A 26,268-nucleotide genomic window follows, 5' to 3' on the forward strand; every position below is an offset into this window, starting at 1 on the left:
CAAATTAACTCGTCGAGTCCCTTCGCAGACTCGCCGAGTTCTACCTTGTACAAATTCGGGACAAAACGACTCAACTCGTCGAGTCCCTCTCTGGACTCGTCGAGTTCCTCAGTCTGTTTAGGCCATCTTAAAGGATTAAGCCCCTACTCTTCAGATCTAAGCTCCATACTTCATCTACATACTGGAAATGCCCTTTTAAGGGTAAAGTTTCCAACTTTACCCGTTAATAGTCCTTCTTAATGGGTTTAACTCAACCCCTAGTTCTTTAAGACATAGATCTTGGTCCAAAAGCCATAATACTCCAAACCAAAGCATGAAAACTGAGATCTAGATCCTAGACACCAAATGAACACGTAAAGTCTCAAACTTTCCTTCCATGCATGGCCTTTTGGGGCTTAAAAGGCCAAAATAACACCTTAAAGCTTGCATGGGGCTTGCATGGTCATAAAGTTTGCACCTCTATGCCATGAAACCCCTTATAGACCCCAAATCTGAAAGGTAAATCACTTGGGACGTCCATTTCCCAAGGACTAAGCTTCTTGGACCAAACCCCCCCCCCCCCATAAAGTGAAAAGAAGGAGATCTATCAAGCTACTATGCAAGGTTGAGACTTGCTTACCAGAAAATGAAGAGGATGAGATGTTGTTTCTGGATCTACTAGCTTCCTTCTGAATCTCCAAGCTCCTCCTTCTTCAACAAGCTTCAAAACACACAATCTTCACTCAAAACAACTCACAAGCTCATACAAGGCACTAGGGTTTCGTGGATTAGGGTTTAGGACTTGGAGGCTGGAAATGAGGCCAGCAAGTGAGGATTAAGATGCTTAAATAGGGTGCAAAACCCCGAAATTAGGGTTTGGCGGACCTACTCGCCGAGTCGAGGCTCTCAACTCGTCGAGTATGTGACTTAAAATCCCGTGTCCATCATGGTTTCTACTCGACGAGTTTGGGGCTCCCAACTCGTCGAGTAGCTCTACAAAAGTGAATAAATTATAACTAAATGTGTGCCAGGAACCAAGCGTTACATGACCAATTGATGCCTTAATCATTGGGAAAGCTTAGTGAATTAAGTCAAATTAATAGAAGTAACATGATAACTTCATACTTTTATTGGTGTCTTGTTGGGGTTTAAGTTAAGTGCTTAATGGCAGTTGGAATTACTTGGAAGAAAGAAACAAAAATGGAATTAAGAAGTTGTTTGCACTGTGGACGCAAGGTGTCTATGTCTAGACACGATGCGCCCAGTGCAATAGCTCCCAAATTCTGCGATTTGTCCCATGATTTCCATTCAATTCCATTTTTAAGCATCCCCTATGTTATAATAACTTGTAATATGAGTTTTCAAATGCATTTATCTATAATTCTTAGATTACTTTTAGCAATATAGTAATGTACTTTCACTTTACAAAGGTAGTGATTAAGGGTGGTTACTTGTTAAAGATAATTGGAATAAGAAGCTAAGAGCTAAGGTGAGTTACCGGGAACATACATCCCCCACCTACTAAACTTTTATATCAAGCTTACTTGATTCTCATTGCATGCTGCTTTATATACCCATTGATTACTATATACTCTAATCATACATTCATGCAAATTACTTTCTTGAAATGGTTTGACAAATGAAACTCAAGAGCTTAGAAACTTTGAAAAATGTTTTCATCTTCCTATATGTGCATATTCATATTAGGATGGGTGTGACTTGAGATCTCGGGTACCCAAATGGACATTTATTATTGTTATTGGTGTGAGTAGATTTCTAGATAACCCTAACATGCACGAGTAAAGGCTCGCTACCCCCCGTGTGGCCTAGGTTGGATGGCCCATAGTGCCTTGTTTGTGGATGTAAGGGCAAATTTGACATTTTGTTTGTCATATGTTCTTCACATCCAACCATCAGCTTGTGAGTTAGACTTTGAGATTGACATGAGGTTGGGAATAGATGCATGCTTAGCATTGCATTTAACATGGAATTCTTATACATCTTTTGGCATTGTTTGAACAAAAGAAAATATTTTTTTGCATCTTTCAAAATATTAATTATAATTTTTTGGAGGATCAATTCGAGTATTGGATTGTTATCTTTCTTACTCAAAATGATTTGATCATCGGGTAGCTCACTGGACATTTCATTGTCTAACTTATTTTGGATGTATGTTCAAATTGATAGGTTGATGCTTAGGAGATAACATGGATTTTAGAAGACCCCGACTTGTAGGAAACTTGAACCTTTGTGATGATATCTAATGAAAAACCGCGCTCCGTAAAACTTTATTAAACTTTTGGGACCGTTAATCTTTTTCGCATTAAACTTGAAACTTTTGAATATTACCATTTAAAAAACTTTGTTGAAAATGATTTTACAAATGGGCCCTAGCGAGGGTTGTTATAAAGACACGTTCTTTTTCCTTTTTGAATCAGATACACCCTAGCATCTGACTGAAAAAGTAGCTACCAAACGCTCTGACCGATTCAGAGTATGTCTGTCTCTTAATTGCGCCATTAAAAAGCTACCAAACATTCATGTTTTTTTTTTCAAGATCACTTACCCACAACCCTACAGGGCTCGTTTCCGCACATGGGTTATTTTTACAATGTTTTCGGGTTCTAGGACGGGAGGGTGGTGTTACCCTCGTTTGGTTTTCGGGGTCGGGGTGGGGAGTTCCGTCCAAATACCTCATGAGGCCCCGAAATAATTATCTTATTTTAACTATTTCATTTATAAAAACAAATAATAAACTTAACTAGTCATTGTGAAATGTATATTTTTGTATTTGAATAATTAATGTGATATGTGAGGTTAAACAAAATGCATGGTTTAAAAATAAGGCAAATAAGGTTAAACGGGGGATTTCAAGTCAAACAATGTTAACATGGAAAACGGGGTGGTCAAGGAATTCGGGGCGGGGGAATTCGTGGTCGGGGTGAGGAGGCTATTTTTGTCCCCGTTTGATCTCGTTGACATTCATGCAGGCATCAAGTGATTTTATATTGTATGGATTCTTGAGACCAACACTCCTTTAAATCTTTAATCGACTAAAGGTGATACTGTTAGCTATTTATGCCAAAGTAGATTAATTTAGGTTTTCCTTGATAACCAATCAATTAGTTAAAAAGTAAATACATAAGTATTCTAAATATTTGAGTAATCATATTAATAAGTAAACACTTGGACTAAACTAGTAGTAATGACCCAAATTGTTTAGTAGTCAAATGCATCGGTATCAATTGTGGGTTTCCAAAATAGGGAACTAAAAATTCCAAGTAGGACTAATTAAGAACGTACAATTTTACACTGTGATAACATGCCATCTCACACCCCCACTTTTTAACGACTTTTCAAAGTGGGTCCCTCTCTTTCTCAACTAATTATGAATCAGATCTGTATAAGACAAGTAGGACCCCTGAATTAGCCCTCCGTCAGACATCATGGATCCCTAACAATACAATCCATTGAACTTCAACTCCATACTACCTTTTTTTGCTATAATTCTAATTAATCAAAGTGATTAATTAACTTATAAACCCTGGAAAAAGTTGTTGAGTTGTCATCCTTATTATGTAACACACCTTCCTACCTCAATCCTTTTTCATATTTTACACTATTTTCATCATTAATTAAAGACAGTCGCATTTTTAGGGTTTGCATTTCCAAAAATGCTTTACTATATGTCTAAGCAAATTAAGTAAGAATATAAAAATATTTAATAAATAGTAATAATTGGTAAAAGTCAAAAGGAAAGTTTATGGAGTTTAGAGCTCATCACTTTGACCACACGACATGTTAAAACTTGAAAGAGCAGACAATGATTACAAATTCCCATGCTCCTGTTTTTCTTTTCTAAATTCCATTCCTCCACTTCTTCTCACATGGTGAATGCTCATCTCTCTGACTCTTCAAAGAGCACACACCCACACATGCACCATGCACGTGCACACACAGTGATGGTCAAATGGTCATACCAGTATACAGAAACCTACCTAGTAAAATAACTCGTGGCTCAAAAAAGTATCCCCACTACGATTAATACAAGTTAGCCGCGTCTCTTACGTGTGTCTTTTTTATATATATATAAATTGGTTATTACTCCAATTATTGATATTTTTTACAGCAAATTTAAAAGTTTATCACTTCAAAATTCATATAATTTGTATCGTTAAATATGAGTTTAGAGTTGAAGATCCAAAATAAATCTGATACCTATTTTCAACAGGATAAGTATTTGGAATAGCGTGTTGTTGCCATACACGACAAATACTAGGACTTGGATTAATGTGTAGCTAGGACCTGACCCATTTTATTGTTTGGTGTTTAATGACCGTATATATAGCTGATAGCTAGACTTTCAACTATACTGTATTATCGTTTCCAAGCTTATGAATAAGAATATTCTCTTCTGTTGTGTGGAGCTAGCGTATGTCACATTAACCGATCCATATTAAATAATGTGATTGTGATATTGTATCTTTGTGTGTGTTAGTGATATTCTTGTTAATCCCTTACATGGATATTGTTCGGCAACAAATAAGAATTGAGTATGGTTTAAAATATATTAGAACAACACTTAGTTTGGTTGAAAAGAATCTACAGTAGTTGCATAGTCGTGTATTCAAAATCAATGGTGATGCAAATAAGATTCAGATAATATATATGTACAGCTAATGAAAATCTAGGATGACATATAGTGTCATATATGGAAAAACTAAACAAGTGAGATATATATATATAAAAGGAAGAGAATAAGAACATCCGTATCATAAAATTAACAGAGTATTTAGCAGAGATACTGGAAAAGATTTGTGGCATTACTTAAAACTTAAAACCTCAAACACATCTGGAATTTTAGTATTTTTAATGATCTGCTTGATGATTGGTTTCATACATGGAATAGTCAACATATTTTTTCTACCTCTATCTTCTAGAATCTAGGGAAGAGTAAAAAACTTATTTGCCTGATGCAATAGCACACGTATGTGTCAGTCACACACACAAAAAGAGAGAGAACAAAGTTCAAAAACTCAAAGTCTCAAACCATTGAGTACGTATTTAGTATACGATTTGATTTGAATTTTTTCACAAAATGATTAATATTTGAAGATTAAATGAGTAGCATAAGAAAACTATTTATATATAATCATGGATTAATCACAAAAAATCTTATATATTATGGTATTTTTTTCGGATTAAACCTTAATTTTATTTTATTTTTCTGAAAAAGTTCATACATTTTTTCCGTTTTTTCCGGATTTAACCTTTATAATTTTTATTTCTTTTATTTACCCTTTAGTCCTTTACATTTTCATTTTTTTGTCGATGTAGCCCTTACATGTTTACATTTTTTAGTATTAAACCTCAAATTTATTTATTTTTCTAAAATATAAAATTTACATCTTTGTTATATTGGAATATTTCTTACATCTGGTTCCATAATTTCATAGCAGATGTTTCCACTTTTATGATGGTTTCGAGTAAATCTAGAGAGGTGGTCATGTAAATCTATTGGTTGACGATTGGTCTAGAACATTGTAAGTTTATACAATGATATGGAAAACTTCAACCCAAGATGCATAATGATCATCAGTTTAATCAGGGGTTATCTACATTGAATTTTTTTTATGTTGGTTATGGTGAAAGAAAAGTAAAAGTTGTTCTTGTTGGCTTTTTTTATTTTCATTAGGGAGCCATATAGGGTTCTATGATGGAAGGTGAGAAAGACAATAAGAGAATGAGGATAGCATCCATTGGCGAGAAGAGAAAAAGAGGAGGGGTTGCTCTTAGTCCATCAATAAACCTTATGGCTCCTAATGAGAATAACCTTTGAAATCATATTGATGATTGTTACACGTCTTGGGTTGAATTTTTCTAAATGATTACATGCACCGACAACGTTCTTCACCGCATCATGATGTTACGTGGAAGAGAAATTTATGCAATCGTCAAACAATAGAGTTACAACACACTCTCCCTAGATTTACTCCAAACCATCATGAAGCTAGGAGCATCTAACATGGAGTTATGGAACCGAATACAAGAAAACTTTCAAGATAACAAAGATGAAAAGATTTTTTCGGAAAAAAAAAAGTCGAGGTTTAATCCAAAAAAATGAAAATATAGGGGCTAAATAACAAAAATGAAAATGTAAGGGGTAAATCGAAAAAATAAAAATTATAAAAGCTAACTCGAGAAAAATAGAGAAAATGTAAGGGATTTTTCAGAAGAAAAAAATAAAGTTAAACTTTAATTTGAATATATATATATATATATATATATATATATATATATATATATATATATATATATCTTTTTTGATGAATAGTTTTTTTACAAAGAAATAATTATTAGATTTTATTATTACTTAGTATGTAATAAAAAATTATTATTTTAAAATAAAATAATTATGTTTAGACCTTATATTTATATTGTCGGTTTATAAATTTGATGTAAATTATATAATATCAGTGTCTAGTTTAATAAATATAAATTAATTTATATACATGAATCTAATATTTTAAAATTATTATTTTGCTTTAAATTAAATTTCTTAATAACCTTCTTTAATTCACGTTTTCAAACTTTTGGCAAGTATTAATGATATATTTATGTATAATTTATTTGTACAAAAGCTTTTAAAATTCAAGCTTTTTATTTTTATGCATTTTTATGATTTTTTTAGAACCTAAACCTATATATATATATATATATATATATATATATATATATATATATATATATATATATATATATATATATATATATAGAGAGAGAGAGAGAGAGAGAGTGTGTGTCAAGATCAAATAAGAAGGAAATTTTTGGTAGGAAGGTAATAAGTTTTTTTTCAATACATTTTTTTCGCGAACAAACAAAATGAATCATTAGATGATTCATTTGTAAGATGATTCACAAGAAAAAATTCTCAAAAAAACATCTCGATGATTCATTTATACAATGATTTTGTTGTTATTCACTAAAATTGTCATAAAAGTGAATTTTTTCTTAATTTACTTAAAAATGAATCATAAAGATGTTTTTTTGGGAATTTTTTCTTGTGAATCATCTTACAAATGAATCATCTAGTGATTCATTTATTTTGTTCGTCAAAAAAATATATAGAAAAAAAACTTCTTACCTTCCTACCAAAAATTTCTTTCTTACCGTATATATATATATATATATATATATATATATATATATATATATATATATATATATATATATATATATATATATATATATATATATATGGCTTACTCGCTCCTTTTCAAAAAAAATCGTCAAATCTTTTTTTTAGCCTAGATATGGTTTAGTCATTGCTTTTGAAGACCAATAATGGTCTTTGTTTTGAAAAATGATGAACACTTTAGGAGTTCTCTCGCAATAACTTAACCATATTAAATATTTAATAAATTAAAAATAAGGAGAGAAGAAATTAGAGGGACTAGAAAAAGGTCGGGAGTTCAATCCCTGCAAAACCCAAAAATGGGTGCCTTTTAAACTTGTGCCACAATCGGGGTTGGGTTCGTCCTGCAAAGGAACTCAAACACGGGATACTCGTTGAAATATGCGAGTAGGTTTCTGTTGAATCATTTGCGGTTTCCAAACAAAATAATAAATAAATAAAAAGAGAGAGAGAGAGAGGGGAAAGATTATGTAAAGTTGAGAGTAATTGAGATGCAAGGCTTAAGGTCTAATTTATAAGATGCCGTTGACAAAATTAAAAAAGAAATTGGGTATGTACTGGTGTGATGTGAAGATGATGTACGTATATAATTATTTTTTTATTAATTATTATGACCAACCAGTTGTACAGCTTTCTGACAAAAACCGAAGTGAGGCAAACCTTATTATATAATATTATTATCTTAAAAGTTAAAAAATAGTTCCAACTTCTGGCATGTCTATATAAATACTTCTCCTCCTCGTGGGTTCTCAAATACATTCCAGCATTTCCTTCTCTCACACACATTCATCATTCATCATTCCTCATTCCCATTTCCAACTCCCTAAGTCTCTCATTCCTTTCCTTTCCTTTTTTTTGGGATTCTTAGCAACCAATTAAGTTAAGTAAGTATGTGGGGTCTTGCTCTTACAGCCATGGTTGTGGTGGGCATTACTCATTGGCTTTACAGATGGTGGAACCCTAAATGCAACGGGAATCTCCCCCCTGGTTCAATGGGTTGGCCATTACTAGGTGAAACCCTTCATTTCTTCGCTCCTAATCCAACCTGGGATACTCCTCCCTTTGTCAAAGAGAGGATCAAAAGGTGATCGTATATATATGAATATTACATTATTACATTATTTTATGCCTCCTAATCATTGAATTCTCACATTAAGTAATGATATTTCAGATATGGGTCAATATTCCGAACTAGTTTGGTTGGGAGGCCGGTTGTAGTCTCAACTGATTCAGATCTTAATTATATCATCTTCCAGCAAGAAGGCCAGTTGTTTCAAAGCTGGTATCCAGATAGCTTTACCGAAGTTTTTGGGAGACAGAATGTAGGATCTTTGCATGGATATATGTACAAATATCTTAAGAACATGGTCTTATATTTATTTGGTCCTGAAAGTCTCAAAAAGATGCTTCATGAAGTAGAACACGTGGCAGCTATAAACTTACAGAAATGGGCTGCCCAGGATTCGGTGGAATTGAAGGAAGCAACTGCAAATGTAATTAATTAAGGCCTTCTCATGTAACAATATATAAAAAATTTCTTTTTTCTAATATATCAACTTTTTGTTTGTAGATGATATTTGATCTGACTGCAAAAAAGTTGATAAGTTATGATCCGGAGAAATCATCCGAGAATCTGAGGGAGAATTTTGTAGCTTTTATACAGGGATTAATTTCCTTCCCTTTGGACATTCCTGGAACAGCTTACCACAAGTGTCTAGAGGTACGTACACACAAACACAAATTAATTAAATCTGATTTCTTTTTATATAATTTCTGCTGATTTATTGATTAATTGTATAACCAGGGAAGAAGGAAGGCAATGACGATGCTGAAGAGCATGCTAGAAGAGAGGCGAGCAAAGCCAAGAGAGGTGAAAAGTGATTTCTTCGATTACTTACTTGAAGAACTTGAAAGAGGTGATTCCATACTTACAGAGGCAATCGCCATGGATTTGATGTTTGTGCTATTGTTTGCGAGCTTTGAAACAACTTCTCTCGCCATAACAGTAGCTATTAAGCTTCTGAAAGAGAATCCTCGTGTATTGCAGGCATTAACGGTAATTATACAAACATTTAGTTTTTTTACTTATTTACCTTTTAAGTTTAGTTAATTTATAAACCCCCGCTAATTAATTACCTGATTTTGCAGGAAGAGCATGAGAGTATACTAAGAAACAGGGAAAATACAGAGTCTGGACTTACATGGAAAGAATATAAGTCCATGACATTCACGTTTCAGCTTATAAACGAAACAGTGCGTCTGGCTAACATAGTTCCAGGGGTATTCAGGAAAGCACTTAAAGATATCAAGTTCAAAGGTATACATTCAGACGATCGATCTACTCATCTTATAAACTGTTTTAAAATTTAAATAATTAACTTTGTGAATGCGTGTTTTTAAAATGACATTTTTTGATACATGCAGACTATACAATTCCCGCTGGTTGGGCAGTAATGGTATGTCCTCCAGCCGTACACTTAAACCCGGACAATTATAAAGATCCGCTGGAATTCAATCCATGGAGATGGGAGGTATGCGTATGCCATTTGCCATGAGTCTTACTTATCAATCATGCATGCTGAAATTAAATAGATAAAAAAAAATGTTATATTTAATCATGTATTGCCAAACAGAGGATGGATCAGAAAGGTGCATCAAAGAACTTTATGGCTTTTGGTGGTGGCATGAGGTTTTGTGTTGGAACTGATTTCACTAAACTACAGATGGCTGTGTTTCTTCACTGCATAGTCACCAAATACAGGTAAAAACTCATCATACATGTTGTGACATGTGTGTGTATGAGAGAGAGAGAGATGTGAACTAACATGATTTTCTGCTAAAAATTGGCAGGTGGCGACTTGTGGGAGGAGGAGAAATTGTACGAACGCCTGGTTTACAGTTTCCAAATGGGTTTCATGTTGAGATCACAGAGAAAGACAAACAGAATCAAGAATCTGATACTAATCCAAGACAATAGGATCCCTGTTGTAAAACAATCACCAACTTCCTGAAAATGTATGTGAGTAAGCTGAGGAAAATTTTGCTCAGGAGCATGTCAAGCACAATGCTTAGAAAATGTATAAGTTTACAGAAGCAAGAAATGAAAAATGTACAATGTTCTAACACTTGTAATATACAAATTTTTTACTCAAATCCTTAATTAAGAGCCAAAAGCAAACGCGAAAATTCATTACAAAAAACAAGAAAGAGTTGATTCATGGTATCGAATTCCTTCTCTTATGCTTATGGTGTTTGTCTTTGTCTTTGTCATGCCTTGGAACATGTTTGTCCTTATGATGTTCCTTGAGTATCTCATCACCATGTCTGTGTTTTTCTTTCTTAACATGGTGAAGATGATCATGGTCAGAATGATTGTGGCTGTGTTGGTATTGGTGTTGGTGTTCCAGATATTTGATTTTTCCCTTTTTATGAGCATGAGCAGCAGCCTTATGATGTTTTCGATCCTTCTCTTTCTTATGATGTTTCTTATAATGGAGTTGCAAGTTTCTAATATGTTGGGCTTTTCGATCATCATCCCAAAAATGGTCTTCCCACCAGTCATACACAGGATCAAAAACTCCATTCTCATGTAGAAGCCACAGTAGGACAATCACTGCAACTCAAGAAAAATAAAGTTGAATATTTACTCAAAATTGATTCCCAATAAAGTCAAAAGCTTACCTGTAGGGAAGATTGCAAAAACCGAACCAAACATCAACACCCATTTCATACAGAGATAATGGAAATGGCAATGAAAGTCAAAAAGCCCAGAGCATTTTGCACTGCCAACATGGATAAAAAGTATCAACTGTTACTGAATGATCCTGATTTCTCATTTTAATTAAATATTTAATTGGTAGAAGAGAAATATAACCTGCAAGCTTTTCCAGTGATAAATTCAATCATACTATGCCAAAGCGTGAAAAACATATCCTCAATAGATTCAAAGAAACCTTTTAAACCATGCTTTGGTGGTTCCCATGGAATCTGGAAGATAATAAATATTGTGAAACCAAACCAAACCAAACCAAACCAAATCCTTGATTTATCAATAATTTAATTTGGCATACCACTGATCCATTGTCCAGAATTGTGGCTGTTGTTGTAAACTGGCACTCTGCTCTATCAGCTTCTTGAAAATCAGAATCCTTCAGTATAGCTGCTTGCGCAATATATATATAAGATTGTGTTTTAACTTTTAAGTAAGCAATGCATGATTTTAAGAAAAGAAATACTATGTTGAGAAAAATGACGAACCCGTCCCTACCTGAACATGCATACCTTGCAGCCTGATCAGACATCGGGTACACCTTGAAAGATCTGGTTGCCATTTCTTTTGGCTTCAAAATGAAAAATTGTTCCTGCATAAAACAAAAATAACATTCAAATCATTTACTTTACCAATATTTCATTTCATATTACAAATAAATAGCTTATTATACCTCCATCTGGCTGATACCTATGGAACAATCAAACTGCAAAGATCGAAAGAGTAAAAAGTTAAAACATACAATTATTATTAAGTTAGATAAATCATAAATAAAATGTTTCCTAGAATACCGTTAAGCTATACGATGCTTCCACTTCACCAATATTTCTAGCTGTGATTGTGGCAGTCCCGAACTGAGTAAGAGCTTCAAAATTTGGGATTGTGATTCTTTCAATTTTTCCAGGGCTCCTACAAACAATATATACAGTAAAAACAAAGATAGATTTACAGACTTTTATATGATATATATATATATATATATATATATATATATATATATATGCATTTAACAAGAGCTAGTATCGACCTTTGGTACACAAATTCTATGTCATCAGCACTAAGTTCTATCAAAAGGTTTGAATTAAGAACTTCAGTGATCCCAATTGAGAACGATTGACTTCCTGCATTCTGCATCAATAATACAAAACATGAGAGGGAATTATTTTATTATAGAAATTTAAAATCATTGAAACCATACTGGATGTTGATTGATTCTTTCAAATCTCCCTTGCACACCATAAAGAGGAACCAGGTTTCGTTGGATTCGGTTCTGGTCAGCCTGTGACAAAAAAATTAAGTCAAGAAATACAGTATGATTATATTTGTATTACAATCTAAAAAACATTAATGAAGGGATTCAGGGAAGACTAATATTTTATATACTCACGTCCCAAAAGTTCCACAATTGATTTTGCAGACAAGCCCAAAAAGGAGCAGAACAGAAATTTGGCTGGTTATTAAAAGCATCATAACCGACACCAATTTTATTACATTCATTTCCATCTAATGTGAATCTGACTCTCTCAAGAAGCATCCACATAGAAATGTTCCTTCCTAAATCTTGTGGTTGACCTGGGCTACCCTTGATCAACAATTAAAACAAACACAGCCACCCATAAAATGATCAACAAGTAACATAAGCTTTTATTTTACAAACATTGCATGCATTATATTTATACCTGTCTTGGAACAACAAGAAAGAAATTCTCAAAAGAAGGTACATCATTGTATCCAACATAGTCCCCAATTAAATTCACCCTCAAAAAGTTATCACTTGACAGGGCTGTTCTATTCCCAGGACTGATAACTAATTCCTGTTAGAACAGAGTAAGTTGTGAGACATACAAAATCATCCCTACACATAGTTAAGTTATGTGGTGAAGGAAACCAGACACATACAGAGACTTTAGACCCTGTTTTGACTTTAACCCTTATGGTGAATCCTATTGAATGCTGCCCAATTCCAAACACATGGAACCTAACAAGACACCAGAAACTAGTATGAAAGAAACAGCATATGGAAAATATCAGAAGAATCAGTAGAAAGTAGAAAAAGATGTGAAAAGAATATCAGACTCCATACCAATCACCTGGAAAACGAAGGCAGTGTGCAGTGTTGGCCTTCCCTTTGGTCAACTTATCAACTGTTAAAATAAATAAATAAAGATATGATATGATATTAGAAGTAACATACAGATACAGTGAGAATTTACAGTAATTAGATTGACAGGACTTACAAAAATTTCCACATGATGAAGGCACCCTACGGTGACCCCCACAAGGACAACAAATTGGCTATCCAATGATTCGGAAAATAAGAATAACAGAAGATGAAGTTTTGATCAGAAATGATGTCTCAGAAGATATAAGTATCATAATCAGAGCTTAAAACAAGTTCCAGATCACTAAAACAATGATGAACATGCTCATGCATGTTCCTAAAAAAAGAGGATATTCCCAATATATTACCCGGGTGTTCTCAATGACATGTCCTTGCTCATCTAGTAACCTGAGTCACACATTAACGGGTCAAATTTCAAGTCAATTGTACATAAACTTGAGCTATAACATGAAAAGAATACAGTGCTAAATTGCCAAAAGAGAACACATACATGCATACATGCACAAAAGTGAGTGCCTCTATCCAAGTATGGACTTAAAACCTAAAAGATGAAGGTCAAACATTGTACTACTTACGTCTCACACATGCCCACAACATTAGCACCAGCATAACGACTACACTTGCGTGTCTTAAAAGACAGCTCTAGAGGTTTATAAGGAACATCCTGCAAATAGAACGTGATTCAGATTTTAAACATAAAAGGTCAAGAAATTCAGAAGGAAGGGGTTTTCAAAATTTAAGGAATGTTATCAATTGCCAGCTGATCTCCATCAAATTGAAAGCTGATTAAAGCAGTTTATCCCATCCTGAACATTGTGGAGTTTTGCTAATCTCTCTCTCTCTCTGATGATGATGGTATACATACAATGCTTGCTTCAGACAGTATATAATGATACTCGTATGAATTAATTTAATGGTTGCATTGAAGTATAAATTCATGGATTTGGGGATAGTGCATATTTTATAGACACCAACGTCTCAGTTTGACCCACACAAATTCAAGCTTAAGAGCATGACCTGATACAAGCTCTAATAAGCTCTGTAAACCTAGATTGAGCCTGGAAAAAGAGAAAACAAATTGTTGCTGCAGAAGAGAGTTTGTATACTTAGGACCTTATTTTCAGGGAATACAATTCTTATTGATCTTAAATGGTGAAGTGATTGCAAATATGAGGAGTTTGGCCTAGACAAGTAAACAGAGGGACATATTTTACACAATTCCTACTATGTACATGAACTGAAATCATGGCTATAACTATAATAATTTTATGATTTTATCGCACCAAGTCAAAATGAAAAAGAAGAATGTGCCTGTAGATACAACATGAAATAAAGTAACATGAACTCGATTCACTGAAAAAGAAACCCTACGCTAACCCGAAGCAAGTTCTGAAATACATACTCTAATGTACGTCAAGTGATATTGCGCATAGGCGGCAGACTTATTGACAGTGATCACCGGCGGTTCTCGAACAGTTCTCATGTTATCAGTCGATTTTTCCTCCACCTCCACCACTTCGGCCACAATCGATGCTTCGTTGCCGCTCTAAAACAAAGGAAAACAAAAATCAAGCATTAATCGGCCTAAAACACGCACCACACAGATCGAATCACCCACAGGAACACTTACTGCTTCACTAGGAACGGCCAAATTGATGACGATTTTTTTGGTGCAGTTAAGAGGAGCATTTTCAGAAACCTTTTCGCATTTTTCAAGCTTCGATTTGGAGAGGAGTTGGACGCCGCCATTGACGAGATGACAAGAGATAAATAGAAAGAAGACGGCGATCGTTATGCAAGGTCTCATTTCGATGAACATGAGTGTGAAGTGTGCGAAACCCTTCTGAGAATGAAGGAGATAAAGTGGGGCTGCTATGGCGGGTGTAACTGCCTCTGCTTTAAGCAGTTGAGTTTTTCGAAAATCAGAGCGCCAGTCCACCGATCAGTGAAAATAATAATTTACGTCAAAACTTTTCTGGGTATTAACTTTAATTCTTTAATTCGATATCATATCATATAAAAATAATATGGAAATTCATCGGTTTTTAATAAATAAAACTAAAACATGAATAATAAAATCATGCATCAATGCTTATATTATACGCGTCCCTTTTGTTAACTCAAAAGTTTTCCTTTTTCATAAGTACACAAATTTTATTTTATTTTGAGTAAATTACACGAATGGTCCCTATGGTTTAAGGTAATTTGCATGTTTGGTCCCTAATTTATTTTTTTAACTTGGAAGGTCCCTACTGTTTGTTTTTGTTACGCGTTTAGTCTCTTTCTTACCTAAAAAGACAATTTTACTATTGATTTTTAATTTATTTAAATAAACACACCCTCAACCTCAGCTCCTCACTTTACCTTACATACTCCATCATTTTTTTCTATTTAAATAATAGTCTTTTTAGGTAAGACAGGGACCAAACACGTAACAAAAATAAACAGTTGAGACCAAGCGCATAACAAAAACAAACAGTAGAGACTTTCCGAGTTAAAAAAATAAGTTAGGGACCAAACACGCAAATTACCTCAAACCATAGGGAACATCCATGTAATTTACTCTTTTATTTTATGTTTTTACCATCAAACACGTAGCAATCAATTAAAAATACTTTAGTCATTTATCATTTCTGGTGATTATTTAGATGACCTTCGTATGTTTATCCTAAAATTCCCTTAACAAAACCTTGCAAATATCACATCACATGTAATTTACCTTTTCACCACATTTTTATTAACAAAATTCAAATCATATAACATTACTTTAAAACAAAATAAACTTGAGACGTTTTGTCATTATATGAATTTGTACTTTAATATTAGAATTCCTTAAATCAGTTTTCATTACAAGTGATGTACAACCAAATATCGTATCCTAACCAGTAACTACGTATCAAAAATACAAAAATTTACACAACAGAAAACAAGAATTAAGAATATTGAACCAAAGTCTTCATCATATTAACATCAACCAAATACTAAGCAATCATAAAACCATATCACGTCTGTCTTCACCGGTTATCACATCGCCATTTGGAAGTAGGAACACAGCTCAAGTAATGGCACCAGCTGCAGTGATCATTCCCATTTTCTCCCTTGAAAAGCATCACAAGTCCCACCGTAAATCTGCTCCCAATAAAAAAAATCATTTAATCACTGTAGACAATAATCGATAAAATGATGAAAGTGTTATAATTGTTGAAGAGAAAGCTTGCTTACCCAACAATCAATAAAATCGCGGATATAATCCAAAAGACATATTGATAGACTGTGTACTTGGACTTGCCACGAGCATCAGCAGGAAGACGGCGGCGTTCTTGCCATGAAAATTGGGGTCTCATAAGAAGTACAAATCCAAGGAGGAATCCCGTTAAAAAACCCCCGATATGTGCAAAGTTGTCAACATGAGGAAGCATTCCAACTGCTAAATTCACCAAGATTATGATCACAAGTGTAAACAAAGCCGCCGCCTACAAAACAACACATACGTCAGATTCAAATTGACATCAGTCCCAGTCGCAGTCAAACACAGTACAACTTGTTATGTTTTGTCCTGCGTAACAAATTATAAATCATGTATATAATGAGAGTACGCACCTTATTAGCATAAATAGTCCAATTGGTAAGAAGCTCAGACAACATTGCTCCAAGAAGTCCAAATAGAGCACCGGAAGCCCCAACAGAGATGTTGCTTGTTATGAAAAGTGCAGATAGTGTGCTACCACCGATCCCGGCCAACATGTAGAGTATACCAACTCGAACTGTAATAAATTTATATGTGTTTAATAATTAGTAGGTAAAAAATTAGATAAAAGTTTTTTTTTAAATGAGATATGTCTTTAACTAAAGGGAATTAAAGATGTACCGAAACCAAATTGTTGTTCGAGGCGAATCCCGATGAAAACCAAGCTTAACATGTTTGCAAGTAGATGAACGACTCCCGCATGCAACCAAATACAAGATATGAGTCTCCATGCTTCATGTCCATTCACCACCTTACTCCGCTCTAGAGCTCCCAACTTTTCCAATCTATAATTCAATCAAACCGATCATAAATCGACATGTCATGAACAAGAATAAACTGAGATATTGATTATGCCACGAAATAAATATATATAAAGTGGACAAATAGAACTGGTTGTGCTGGGTTTGGCGTGCATTGGACTAAGACTGTCACTTTTGTCAATGGATAAAAAAGATGGGACAGTAACACAGACTCGCTCTTGATCTCTCATATGTGCAAAAGACGTCAATGCCCCCCTCATCCTCATTATCGAGAATAACCCTAGAAAGCTTGTCATGTCTCATGTAACAAACTACAAGCCTAGCCTTAAAGGCCAAAGCCAAATCATAAACAAAAAGTAAATCACAAAAGAAAATCTTGATTAAGTAGAAAAGCTTCCATTAAGGCCTAATCATAAAGAACAGGTATCTTTAACATGATAATGCTTTATATGGGTACGATAAAAAAAACTTCCATAAAGAATATAATCTAGAATCATCATTTAAAAAAAAAAAAAAAAAAAAAAAACCCAAAATCATAATAAAGAATAACCTTTTATATCGTTGAGTATTGGGTATGTAAGGAAAATTTCCCATGTCAACCAAATAGCTCCAAATAATCAATTAACACAACCATAATGAGTTCATAAAGTAGAATATTCCCAAATCATAATCAAGAATCATCATGTTACTGGAAACCCCTAAATCAATCAAGAATCAGCTTTTTACATAAATTAGCTGAATGGGTTGGTATGCTAGAGAAACATCCAATCCCAGATCACAATCAAGAATCCTAATTTACAGAATTGCTCTAAATGAATCAAAGTTTAGGCTTGACATAACTTAACTAAATGGGTATAGAAAAAAGGATTCAAATGTCAACCAAAAGAGCTTAGGTTTTCAATAAACATAAGAACCCTAATGAGGGGGTATATATTAAAGAAGAAAATTCCCGAATCATAACACAGAGAATGATAAAACATCAAATGGGCACAAGTGAGAAACACTTACGTGGAAGAAGAAGGACCGAAAAGCGGGTTCTCTTTAAGAGGCTGAAAAGATAGTCTACCAAGAAATTTAGCAACACAATCCCCCTCAAGACTCGAATTGTGGTTCTTGGGACAATCATTAACAATCATGACGACAAGAAACATAGCCACATTTGCAACAACAATCATAGGAACGAGCCATGAAGTCCATTGTTTGTCCGATGATTCAGTGTGATACGTAGAAGACGCCGGCGGTGGTGCCGGTGGTGGTGCACCTCTGTTCTTTGTACTTCCCCAGCTCTCCAGATCTCCATTACCCATCTGTATTGATTCGTTTGTTGGAAGGTAGGATATTATTGCTTAAAATTATATCAAACGAGTATATGTCAACTGTAATCGTGTATGTATATATATACAAAGTGTTTAGGAGGTAACTTAGAAGGAATGGAAGAAAGAGAGATTGCAAACGGGTGGTGGATTCACATTTCACAGTGGGGTAGCTTGTCTGTCGATTTCATGTTAGGTGATCCGCTGCTAATACGCGTAACGCCTTACCGGTTCACTCGTTTCGCGTTTTCCAATTGTAATTTGCACGTAAATAAGTTTCTTTTAACAAAACAAATTAAACATCTTGTCTTTTTATTTGTAAAATAAATAAGGACCATATGTCTATATTTGATTTACTTTAAAATGTTTGATAAATCAATGATTTCGGAAAATATTGGCATTGACTTTGTAAATTAATGGTTGCATAAATTATAATTCATGGTGGTTTGCCAATGTTTCTAATTCATTCAACGTCATGGAATTTTTCTTTTTTTATTATTATTTTTATATTTTCAACTCATAATACACTACACGAAAATAACATATTTCTCAACTCGTTCAATTGAAAACAACATATATACAAGTTCTTAAGCCTATAGTACATGGGAAGAGAAGAATGGATGAAATTGGGTTGGATAGAAGCTTGGATATCCCGCTAAATGAAGTATATGTAAAATACCACTATTGGATGGGCAATGATCTTAAAGTTTCTACAATAAAAATAAACAAATAAATATATAAAAGTACATTAAATCACCTGGATAGAAGCTTGGGTGATGTTTGGTTCGCAAAATGTTTATGAAGGAATTGGAATTGAAGTCGGAAAATGAATATGTTAGGAATTTGATACCAACTCCATATTTTGTTTGGTTGCTAGGAAAATGGTTTAGAAACGGAATTCCATACAAAAAAGTCTATGTTCCATAGGCCGTTCATATATTGGGTTTACCATTTAAAAAAATTATTTGTAGGATTCATAATAAGTTTTGTAACAAAAATTGAGATTTTTGGTTTGTTAAGTGGCGATAATTTAACACCTAGTGAAAAAGCGCTCATATTTAGGGGTTGTTTGGATAAATTAGATTATAGCTTATTAGCTTATTGCTTATTAGCTTATTTGTAGTGGGAATAAGCAATAAACAAGGTGGGAGATGCTTATTAAAATCAGCTTATTTAGTTTATCCCTACCACAATAAGCTTATTTTTAAGGATTCTTATTCAAACATTTAAACTTAGCTTATTGTGGTGGGAATAACAATAAGCAATAAACATCCTCTTTTTTTCCCTATCCAAACACCCCCTTACATGTTCTTACGGCATCTACAATAGGTTGTGAAAAAAAAATCAAACAGAAGAGTTTGGTTTGTCATTTTTAGAAAAAAATGAATTTTTGAATATAAAATACCGAAGCAAAATATCCAAAATTATGGCGTTTTATGTATACGTTTAATTGACTAAATACATTATAACCATTATTCATTTATAGTATTTACTGAAAATTATAATAATAAACATACATTATATCATCTCGTATTAATTTTTAGTAAAAGAAAAGTTTCTTAAATTTTAGTAGCATGGTTAACAAAGAAAAAAAAAATCAGTTTGGTTTTTCAAACTCAAAAAACGAGTTTTCAGTTGGAAATAAGGTTATTTATTTATTTCAATAGCCTATTGGATCAAATAACGTTTGATAACCGTAGAACCCTATTGTGCAGGCTTTCTTAATATTGATTGTAAATTTACAAGGTTGTGCATCGAATTTTTTCATATTTTATAAATATTATATTCATATGTTTTATAAATTTTTATTGGTAAGATTATAAATAAGCTTTGTAAAAAAAAATCCCTAACTGTTGATGTTTGTTTAGCCTTCTGGTTTGTAGGCATGTCAAATTTCAATTGTGTGACCAAAAACTTATTCAGAAAACTTCCTATTGTGGATATTTGTTAATATTTTAGTTATTCAAGTTAATTATGTTTAAGCATGAAGTTAGGTAGAACTATATGCTTTGAAGATCCTTCATAGACCAAATAATTTTTGACGTACGTATGAATTACGTTAGCCCGATCACAAAGTAACAAAGAACATGTTTGATGTTCCTGTCCATTCTTAAAAAAAGCAAGCATGCAATTTTTATATAGTAACCAAATTTTCCTAGTAATTACAAAAATGATAACAAACTTTCGTTAATTAAAACAAAGCACATGATATGTCTTTTTTTTTTTAAATCATGGAGTGGATTATGAATCCAGTTGTGATAAACATACTAAATACTAAATATTAAATAAATAAATAAATAACCTTGTTTCGATTAAGCATTTTAATTGGTTTGGAAAATAAAATTAAATAAACTCTCAATCAAGTTTGATCTTGACAAACATGGTATAGACTTTGATACCCTTTAGTTGTGTGTTACTTGTGACTTGGGAAGTGGGAACTACCACATTGGACCATATATACATTATTTACATGTCCTCTTATAAGTGATATTTGCTCTCAGTTGGCGAGGTGGTTTTTTTTTTTTTTTGACTCGGCGAACTTTATCAGTTACGAGTACTTGTTCAAATAACTTAAGGATGACTACCTTTCATAAAAAGTGTCTTGAGGCTGTGAATCTTACGATTTTTTGGACGATTTGAAAGTTTTACGACATAATTTTTGAAATGACTAAACGAGAAAATACAACTATTTTTATTTATAATTACGTATTCTTATTTTGGTTCTACAATAGGAGTAACAATTTAGACTCAAAATTAATTGGGTATGGCTTCAAAACTTAATATTATTATAAGTTTTATGTAATTATCATGTTGTGCCTATCATCTTGCTAGGCTTTTAATGTAACTCTCCTGTTCCAAAAAAAACTAAAAAAAGTATGCATTAATGTTTTGAGCTTTTTCTAGAATATGAAATTATATTATTTTTTGTGATATTCATTAAATAACTATATCTTGTAACATTATATCAGAAAATAACCATATTTTTTTGATAGCATAAATGGCCACCAAACAATATGAGTTGTCAAACTCAATTATTATTTTCACAATTCAACCACAATTTTGGAAATCTTGTTCCAAATTTCTTTGTGTATTCCATGTAAACTCTTCTCATACAAATGACATGTTTCCCTCTATGGGAATCTAATTATACCTTTAAATAACAAGCAAGCTACTTGTAGGAAAATATATTACTAATGCACAAAAAACAAACTAGAGATTAGAAATTATAAAAATTTAAAAACTTACAGCACAACTGTACTGATGGTTTCAGGTTAATTGGTTGCAAGATTTGATCCTATTTAAAAACTTACCAACCATCAACAAAACGAAGAAAAAGAAAAAAAAAATTAAGATATCTTACAGATGCCATAAAAAAGAAGCAATGTCAAATAAAAAAAAATAAAGAGAGTACATGAAAGCAAGTTTCTTTTTTGTCATTGCCTTGTTCTTATGCTGCTTTAGCTGTAATACAAGCAATCGAAAGCTTTGAAAGCAGACCACATAGTTGAAGATATGAACCAACTCCCTCACAGATCCTCATATGTGCAAATCCAGTTTCCTGCAATTTTTTATATTTAATAAATAACTTTTTTTTTTATAAAATTAAAGTTGTTACCTTCATGAATTCCAGTTTCAGATACTCTGCCATGTCATAATTCTTTATGATTCTGAAAAGGGTAGTGATGATATCAGTTGGTGAATATCCCAAATCATAAAGCTGCTTCAGACCAGAACAAGCATCATCAAATTTTCCTTCTACAACATTCCGGACCATATTTTTCACATGCAAAGGATGAGGCTGATCACACACCTGAAAACCCAATAAAATAAGAATAATTTTTAATCAACGTTTTAAAGATAGTAAATATGATTATTTGAATTTGTGACCTTAAAAACATTTTCTTGATTAACAAATCGAAATCCAGTATAAGTTGCTTGTAAATTATTCAAAGCCTGTCGCATATCACCATCAGCAGTAAAAATAATCGCTTCAAGCCCTTCTGGGACATATGCCACCTACATTAGTATAGTGATAATATCAGTAAGGGTAGAATTGGAAAAGATTTTTAAAGTAATATAAAGGGTTACCTTTTCTGCCTCAACCACAACCATGAGCCGACCAAGGATTTCTTGATCAGATAACCTGGAAAATCGCACAAGGGCACATCTACTCTGAATGGGTTCAATTATTTTTGCAGATGTGTTGCATGCAAGGGCAAAACGGGTAGAGTTTGAATATATTTCCATTGTTCTCCTCAGTGCTTGTTGTGCTCCAGATGTCATGCTGAATCAATGATCCCCAAATTTAAAGTTAAAATGCAACTTATGAGAGAATAATATAAAAAATGATGTTGAAAGATGAAACCCTAGAACAAGATACCTGTCAGCTTCATCCAAAATGATTACTTTGTGCCTTCCAGGGGGTAGAGTGACTTTCTTCTGTGCAAACATCTTAATTTTGTTTCTCACAACATCAATACCTCTGAAAGGAAAAATGAAAAAGAATGGTGAGCTTGAAAGATAGGCAAACAGATTGAGAAATGTGGATATGAAATTATGAATTAGCACAGTACGCAGACCTGTCATCTGATGCATTAAGCTCTAAAACTCCCTCTTTGTAATTTGGTCCAAGTAACTCATGAGCAAGAGCTAATATGCTTGTGGTCTTACCTGTTCCAGGAGGACCCTGAAAATGCATAAACAGAGTAATGCTCAAGACAGTATATTACTCAATCAAGATAAACTATGCATGTGTCCACACTACACTATGTACAAATCACTCTACTATCAATCGTTAATGATCGGATTAGCAAATGCATGACTGAAAAATCAATGGAGTATACTTCATAGCAATTGACTGTTTAAGTAACGCTGTTACTTGAATCAAAAAGACAACTTCTTTACTGGAAACATGAAACAAAACCACCAGCTAGGCATTATCATTCCAAATATAATCCATTTTGATATATTAGATTCAAACATCTACACCAATGTCAAATTCGCCTTAAGGAAACCAGGGGTGAGTTGAAAGATTAGAAAAGAGAAAACGAAACAAGTTAAGGTGATAATAGAGCTTCCATAAAAGCCCTAAAAGTGAATACTTTACCATGGTCAGTAAAGCTACTTGAGCGGATCAGTTTAAAGTTTGTTATAAAACTTAGTGAATGAGTACAATATTCCTAGCAACATACAGGAAACAAAAGAAAATGTAAATCGACTTTAACAACTCTTTCGTTCCCGTGCATCTGTAAATGAGTCCACTGCAATAATCAATTTGATCATAAAATTAGGGTTTGCTTACTTACAGCTAAGATGAGATTTGGCATGTTACCATCGTGCGCAATTACTTGAAGCCTGGAGACGGCATCTTCGTTCCCGACAATGTCTGCCACTTTTGTAGGTCTGAACTTCTCAACCCATGGAATTTCGTAGCCATGGCTTGATGACAAGGAAGCTGATGAAGAAGCCATAGAAATCTGTGGTCAGGGAAATCGGACCTCACTACTGTAAGAAACCCTAGAGAGTTCAAAATGGAGGGAAAATGGCAAGGAGAGGGAGTATAATGTATATATAATATACCCTAACTTTTCTCCCCTTTGCTATTGAAACTTTTTTTAGTTTTGGCACTCGTATTACGGTTTGGTTCTTTTCCATCCCCTAATTGGGGGTGGGGCTTATCCATTATCCTATTGTTTTCAAAATATTTTAAATTTATTAGAGGAATTGGAAATGAGAAATTTTATTGTTAATACAAATATTCCTACCCAATTAAATAGTGAAATATGTAACATTTAATGTTCAATTAATGATATTTTAGCATATAAATATGACACATGTCATCATTTCATTGTGTAGAAGGATTTGTAGGAACAAAAGTAGGATGATATTTAATTTCTCATTGGAAATTAATGGATTTGGAATTCAAAAAACTAAAATCATATGGAATATTTGGTTAACAAAAATCAGATGTGAATTCAATGCAACTGATTATGTAAAAGTGAAGTGAATTACAAATTTGTCCTTGTGGACTTTATTTGCACTTGCATCTCACGATGTGCCATTGCAAAATTAAAGAAAAATGGATGTTAAGCCAACTATTGTAAGACCTATATGTTACATGGGTTAATTCAAAAAAAAATGAATATAAAGTTCTAAATATTTAAGAATTTTGGAGTTATAAAAAAATAAGAAAAATAATGAATTATTAAAATTGATTATTTTTATCTTATAAATTTAAATAAATAAACAAAATAAACTAATGAACTTTAATTTGTGAATTTGAAATAAGAAGGTAATTCCATTAATGAAAATGATATTAATTTATTACTAAATTATTGTAATTATTACATTAAATAATTATGTGGAATTTATTAAAATAGAAAAATTCATAAAATGACACGTGGAAAATAATTTAAATCAAAATAGCCATAAAATAACATTTGACAAATTGAATGAGAATGTGACATACGCAAAAAAAAACTTTCATTTATTAGAGTAGATATGATAAAATCAAAACTCCAAACATAAAATTGATAAATTAATTTCGTGGGACCTAAAATTGAATTAAAACCAAATATCAAAAAAATAAAGGTTATTATTGCTTTTTTAAAACTAATTTTTAGGAATATATTGACGTTGTCAAATAACCGATTTTATATTTTAACAATATAATAAACTTATTTTTTTTCGATTTCCTCCTATCTAAGGTTTAACAGGCTACCTATATTTCCAATTTTATACTATTAGCCCATATTTTAGATATAAATTTGGTTAGAATTTAAATTTTTTTGTTATGAATTGTCCAAAATATAGTTTTTTTACAAATTTATTATTCTACAACATTTTTACAATGGGATATAAGATTTTTCCAACTTTAAAAATATATATATATTACAATTTTTTCTCAACTTTTTTTTCTAGCTTTTGCATTGTCTCATATACATTATCAAACCAAATTTTCTCGATGATTGTGCGACAATTGGATTTGATGAAATAACAAATATGATTTAAAATCGAAGGAAATAATAAAACAACGATCAATCATGACAACATGCAATAATAATGATTACTGGCTAAAGGTGCAACAACGATCTATGTCGGAGGAGAAGAAAATAGCGGAAGATTGTATGTTTGACTATCATAAGACTGGTAGGTACGGGCAACGCCAAGAGGCGTTAATCTGAGTTGGAAGCCTAATAACGTCGTCATAACATGCAACACAATGCCTCCCACTCATGTTATTTGATGTTATGTTAAGAAATGTTATCATGTCCACGAGAAGTAACGTGAGCATTAACCAATCAAAAGCTATTTTCTCTTTCTCTCTCTAACTCTCTTTGTATCTTTTAACATGTTATAACATTTGAACATCATTTCCTACATAATTCATATGGTGTTAAGGATGACATGGCATGTGAGTTGGCAAATTTTGGGTATGATAACATGTCTTAACATGTTGCCCATACCCAATAGCCTAACAAATAATGTTTAAAAAATCTCTTCACAACATTGTATTGAAGGAATAATAATATAATACACGATCTACATTGTAATGTAATAAGTGAGCTACCCATAAACTCAAACCTAAATGTCCGTCTACACATTAGGACCGAGATAATTGTACTAGGTTTGATAAAATCAACCTATAAATTATGTAAATCATCTCAAGCGAAAAATAATAATAATAATTCGGTAAGTTTACCAAAGGCGAGGCTACATTAAGGTTAAGGGTGTCCATGGACACCCCTAATTTTATAATTTTTATGTAGATTATATAATAAAATTAAGATGGACACGTGTAGAAAAATAAAATGGACACCTGTGGTGCAAAATAAATAGAAATCTTTTAAAAGTTTTGAAATCTTTTTAACAAAATACAAGA

The 26,268-nt window shown here is 32.8% G+C and overlaps 4 protein-coding genes across 4 annotated transcripts; 1 reads left to right on the top strand and 3 right to left on the bottom strand.

Annotated features, from left to right (window-relative positions):
- The first annotated feature begins 7,937 nt into the window (after positions 1 to 7,937).
- On the top strand, positions 7,938 to 10,327 carry LOC145165217 (cytochrome P450 87A3-like). The gene is made up of 8 exons (XM_079083909.1): positions 7,938 to 8,258; positions 8,346 to 8,667; positions 8,745 to 8,894; positions 8,979 to 9,230; positions 9,323 to 9,491; positions 9,599 to 9,705; positions 9,808 to 9,935; positions 10,025 to 10,327. Exons 1-8 carry the CDS (start codon positions 8,065 to 8,067, stop codon positions 10,149 to 10,151), a joined length of 1,449 nt encoding a protein of 482 aa, XP_078940035.1. The 5' UTR covers positions 7,938 to 8,064; the 3' UTR covers positions 10,152 to 10,327.
- HAP2 (hapless 2) lies at positions 10,216 to 14,999 on the bottom strand. Its single transcript, XM_079083908.1, has 18 exons — positions 14,696 to 14,999; positions 14,468 to 14,611; positions 13,641 to 13,729; positions 13,413 to 13,452; positions 13,181 to 13,238; positions 13,027 to 13,087; positions 12,843 to 12,921; positions 12,623 to 12,757; positions 12,331 to 12,525; positions 12,142 to 12,222; positions 11,971 to 12,071; positions 11,735 to 11,852; positions 11,617 to 11,649; positions 11,442 to 11,535; positions 11,245 to 11,333; positions 11,049 to 11,161; positions 10,856 to 10,956; positions 10,216 to 10,787 (listed from the first exon to the last, which is right to left on the bottom strand). The coding sequence occupies exons 1-18, from the start codon at positions 14,882 to 14,884 to the stop codon at positions 10,390 to 10,392; spliced, it is 2,118 nt and encodes a 705-aa protein (XP_078940034.1). The 5' UTR covers positions 14,885 to 14,999; the 3' UTR covers positions 10,216 to 10,389.
- Positions 15,000 to 15,831: 832 nt separating this feature from the next.
- On the bottom strand, positions 15,832 to 18,490 carry LOC145165218 (RHOMBOID-like protein 2). Its single transcript, XM_079083910.1, has 5 exons — positions 18,082 to 18,490; positions 16,934 to 17,097; positions 16,666 to 16,829; positions 16,288 to 16,538; positions 15,832 to 16,194 (listed from the first exon to the last, which is right to left on the bottom strand). Exons 1-5 carry the CDS (start codon positions 18,378 to 18,380, stop codon positions 16,080 to 16,082), a joined length of 993 nt encoding a protein of 330 aa, XP_078940036.1. The 5' UTR covers positions 18,381 to 18,490; the 3' UTR covers positions 15,832 to 16,079.
- Positions 18,491 to 21,731: 3,241 nt separating this feature from the next.
- On the bottom strand, positions 21,732 to 23,964 carry RFC2 (replication factor C 2). The gene is made up of 7 exons (XM_079083911.1): positions 23,693 to 23,964; positions 22,967 to 23,073; positions 22,768 to 22,869; positions 22,476 to 22,671; positions 22,275 to 22,403; positions 22,003 to 22,197; positions 21,732 to 21,945 (listed from the first exon to the last, which is right to left on the bottom strand). The coding sequence occupies exons 1-7, from the start codon at positions 23,855 to 23,857 to the stop codon at positions 21,835 to 21,837; spliced, it is 1,005 nt and encodes a 334-aa protein (XP_078940037.1). The 5' UTR covers positions 23,858 to 23,964; the 3' UTR covers positions 21,732 to 21,834.
- Positions 23,965 to 26,268: the final 2,304 nt, after the last annotated feature.

The sequence above is a fragment of the Lactuca virosa genome, chromosome 3 (assembly GCF_052849685.1).
Source record: "Lactuca virosa cultivar CGN04683 chromosome 3, Lactuca_virosa_CGN04683_v6, whole genome shotgun sequence".
Taxonomy (NCBI): Eukaryota; Viridiplantae; Streptophyta; class Magnoliopsida; order Asterales; family Asteraceae; genus Lactuca; species Lactuca virosa.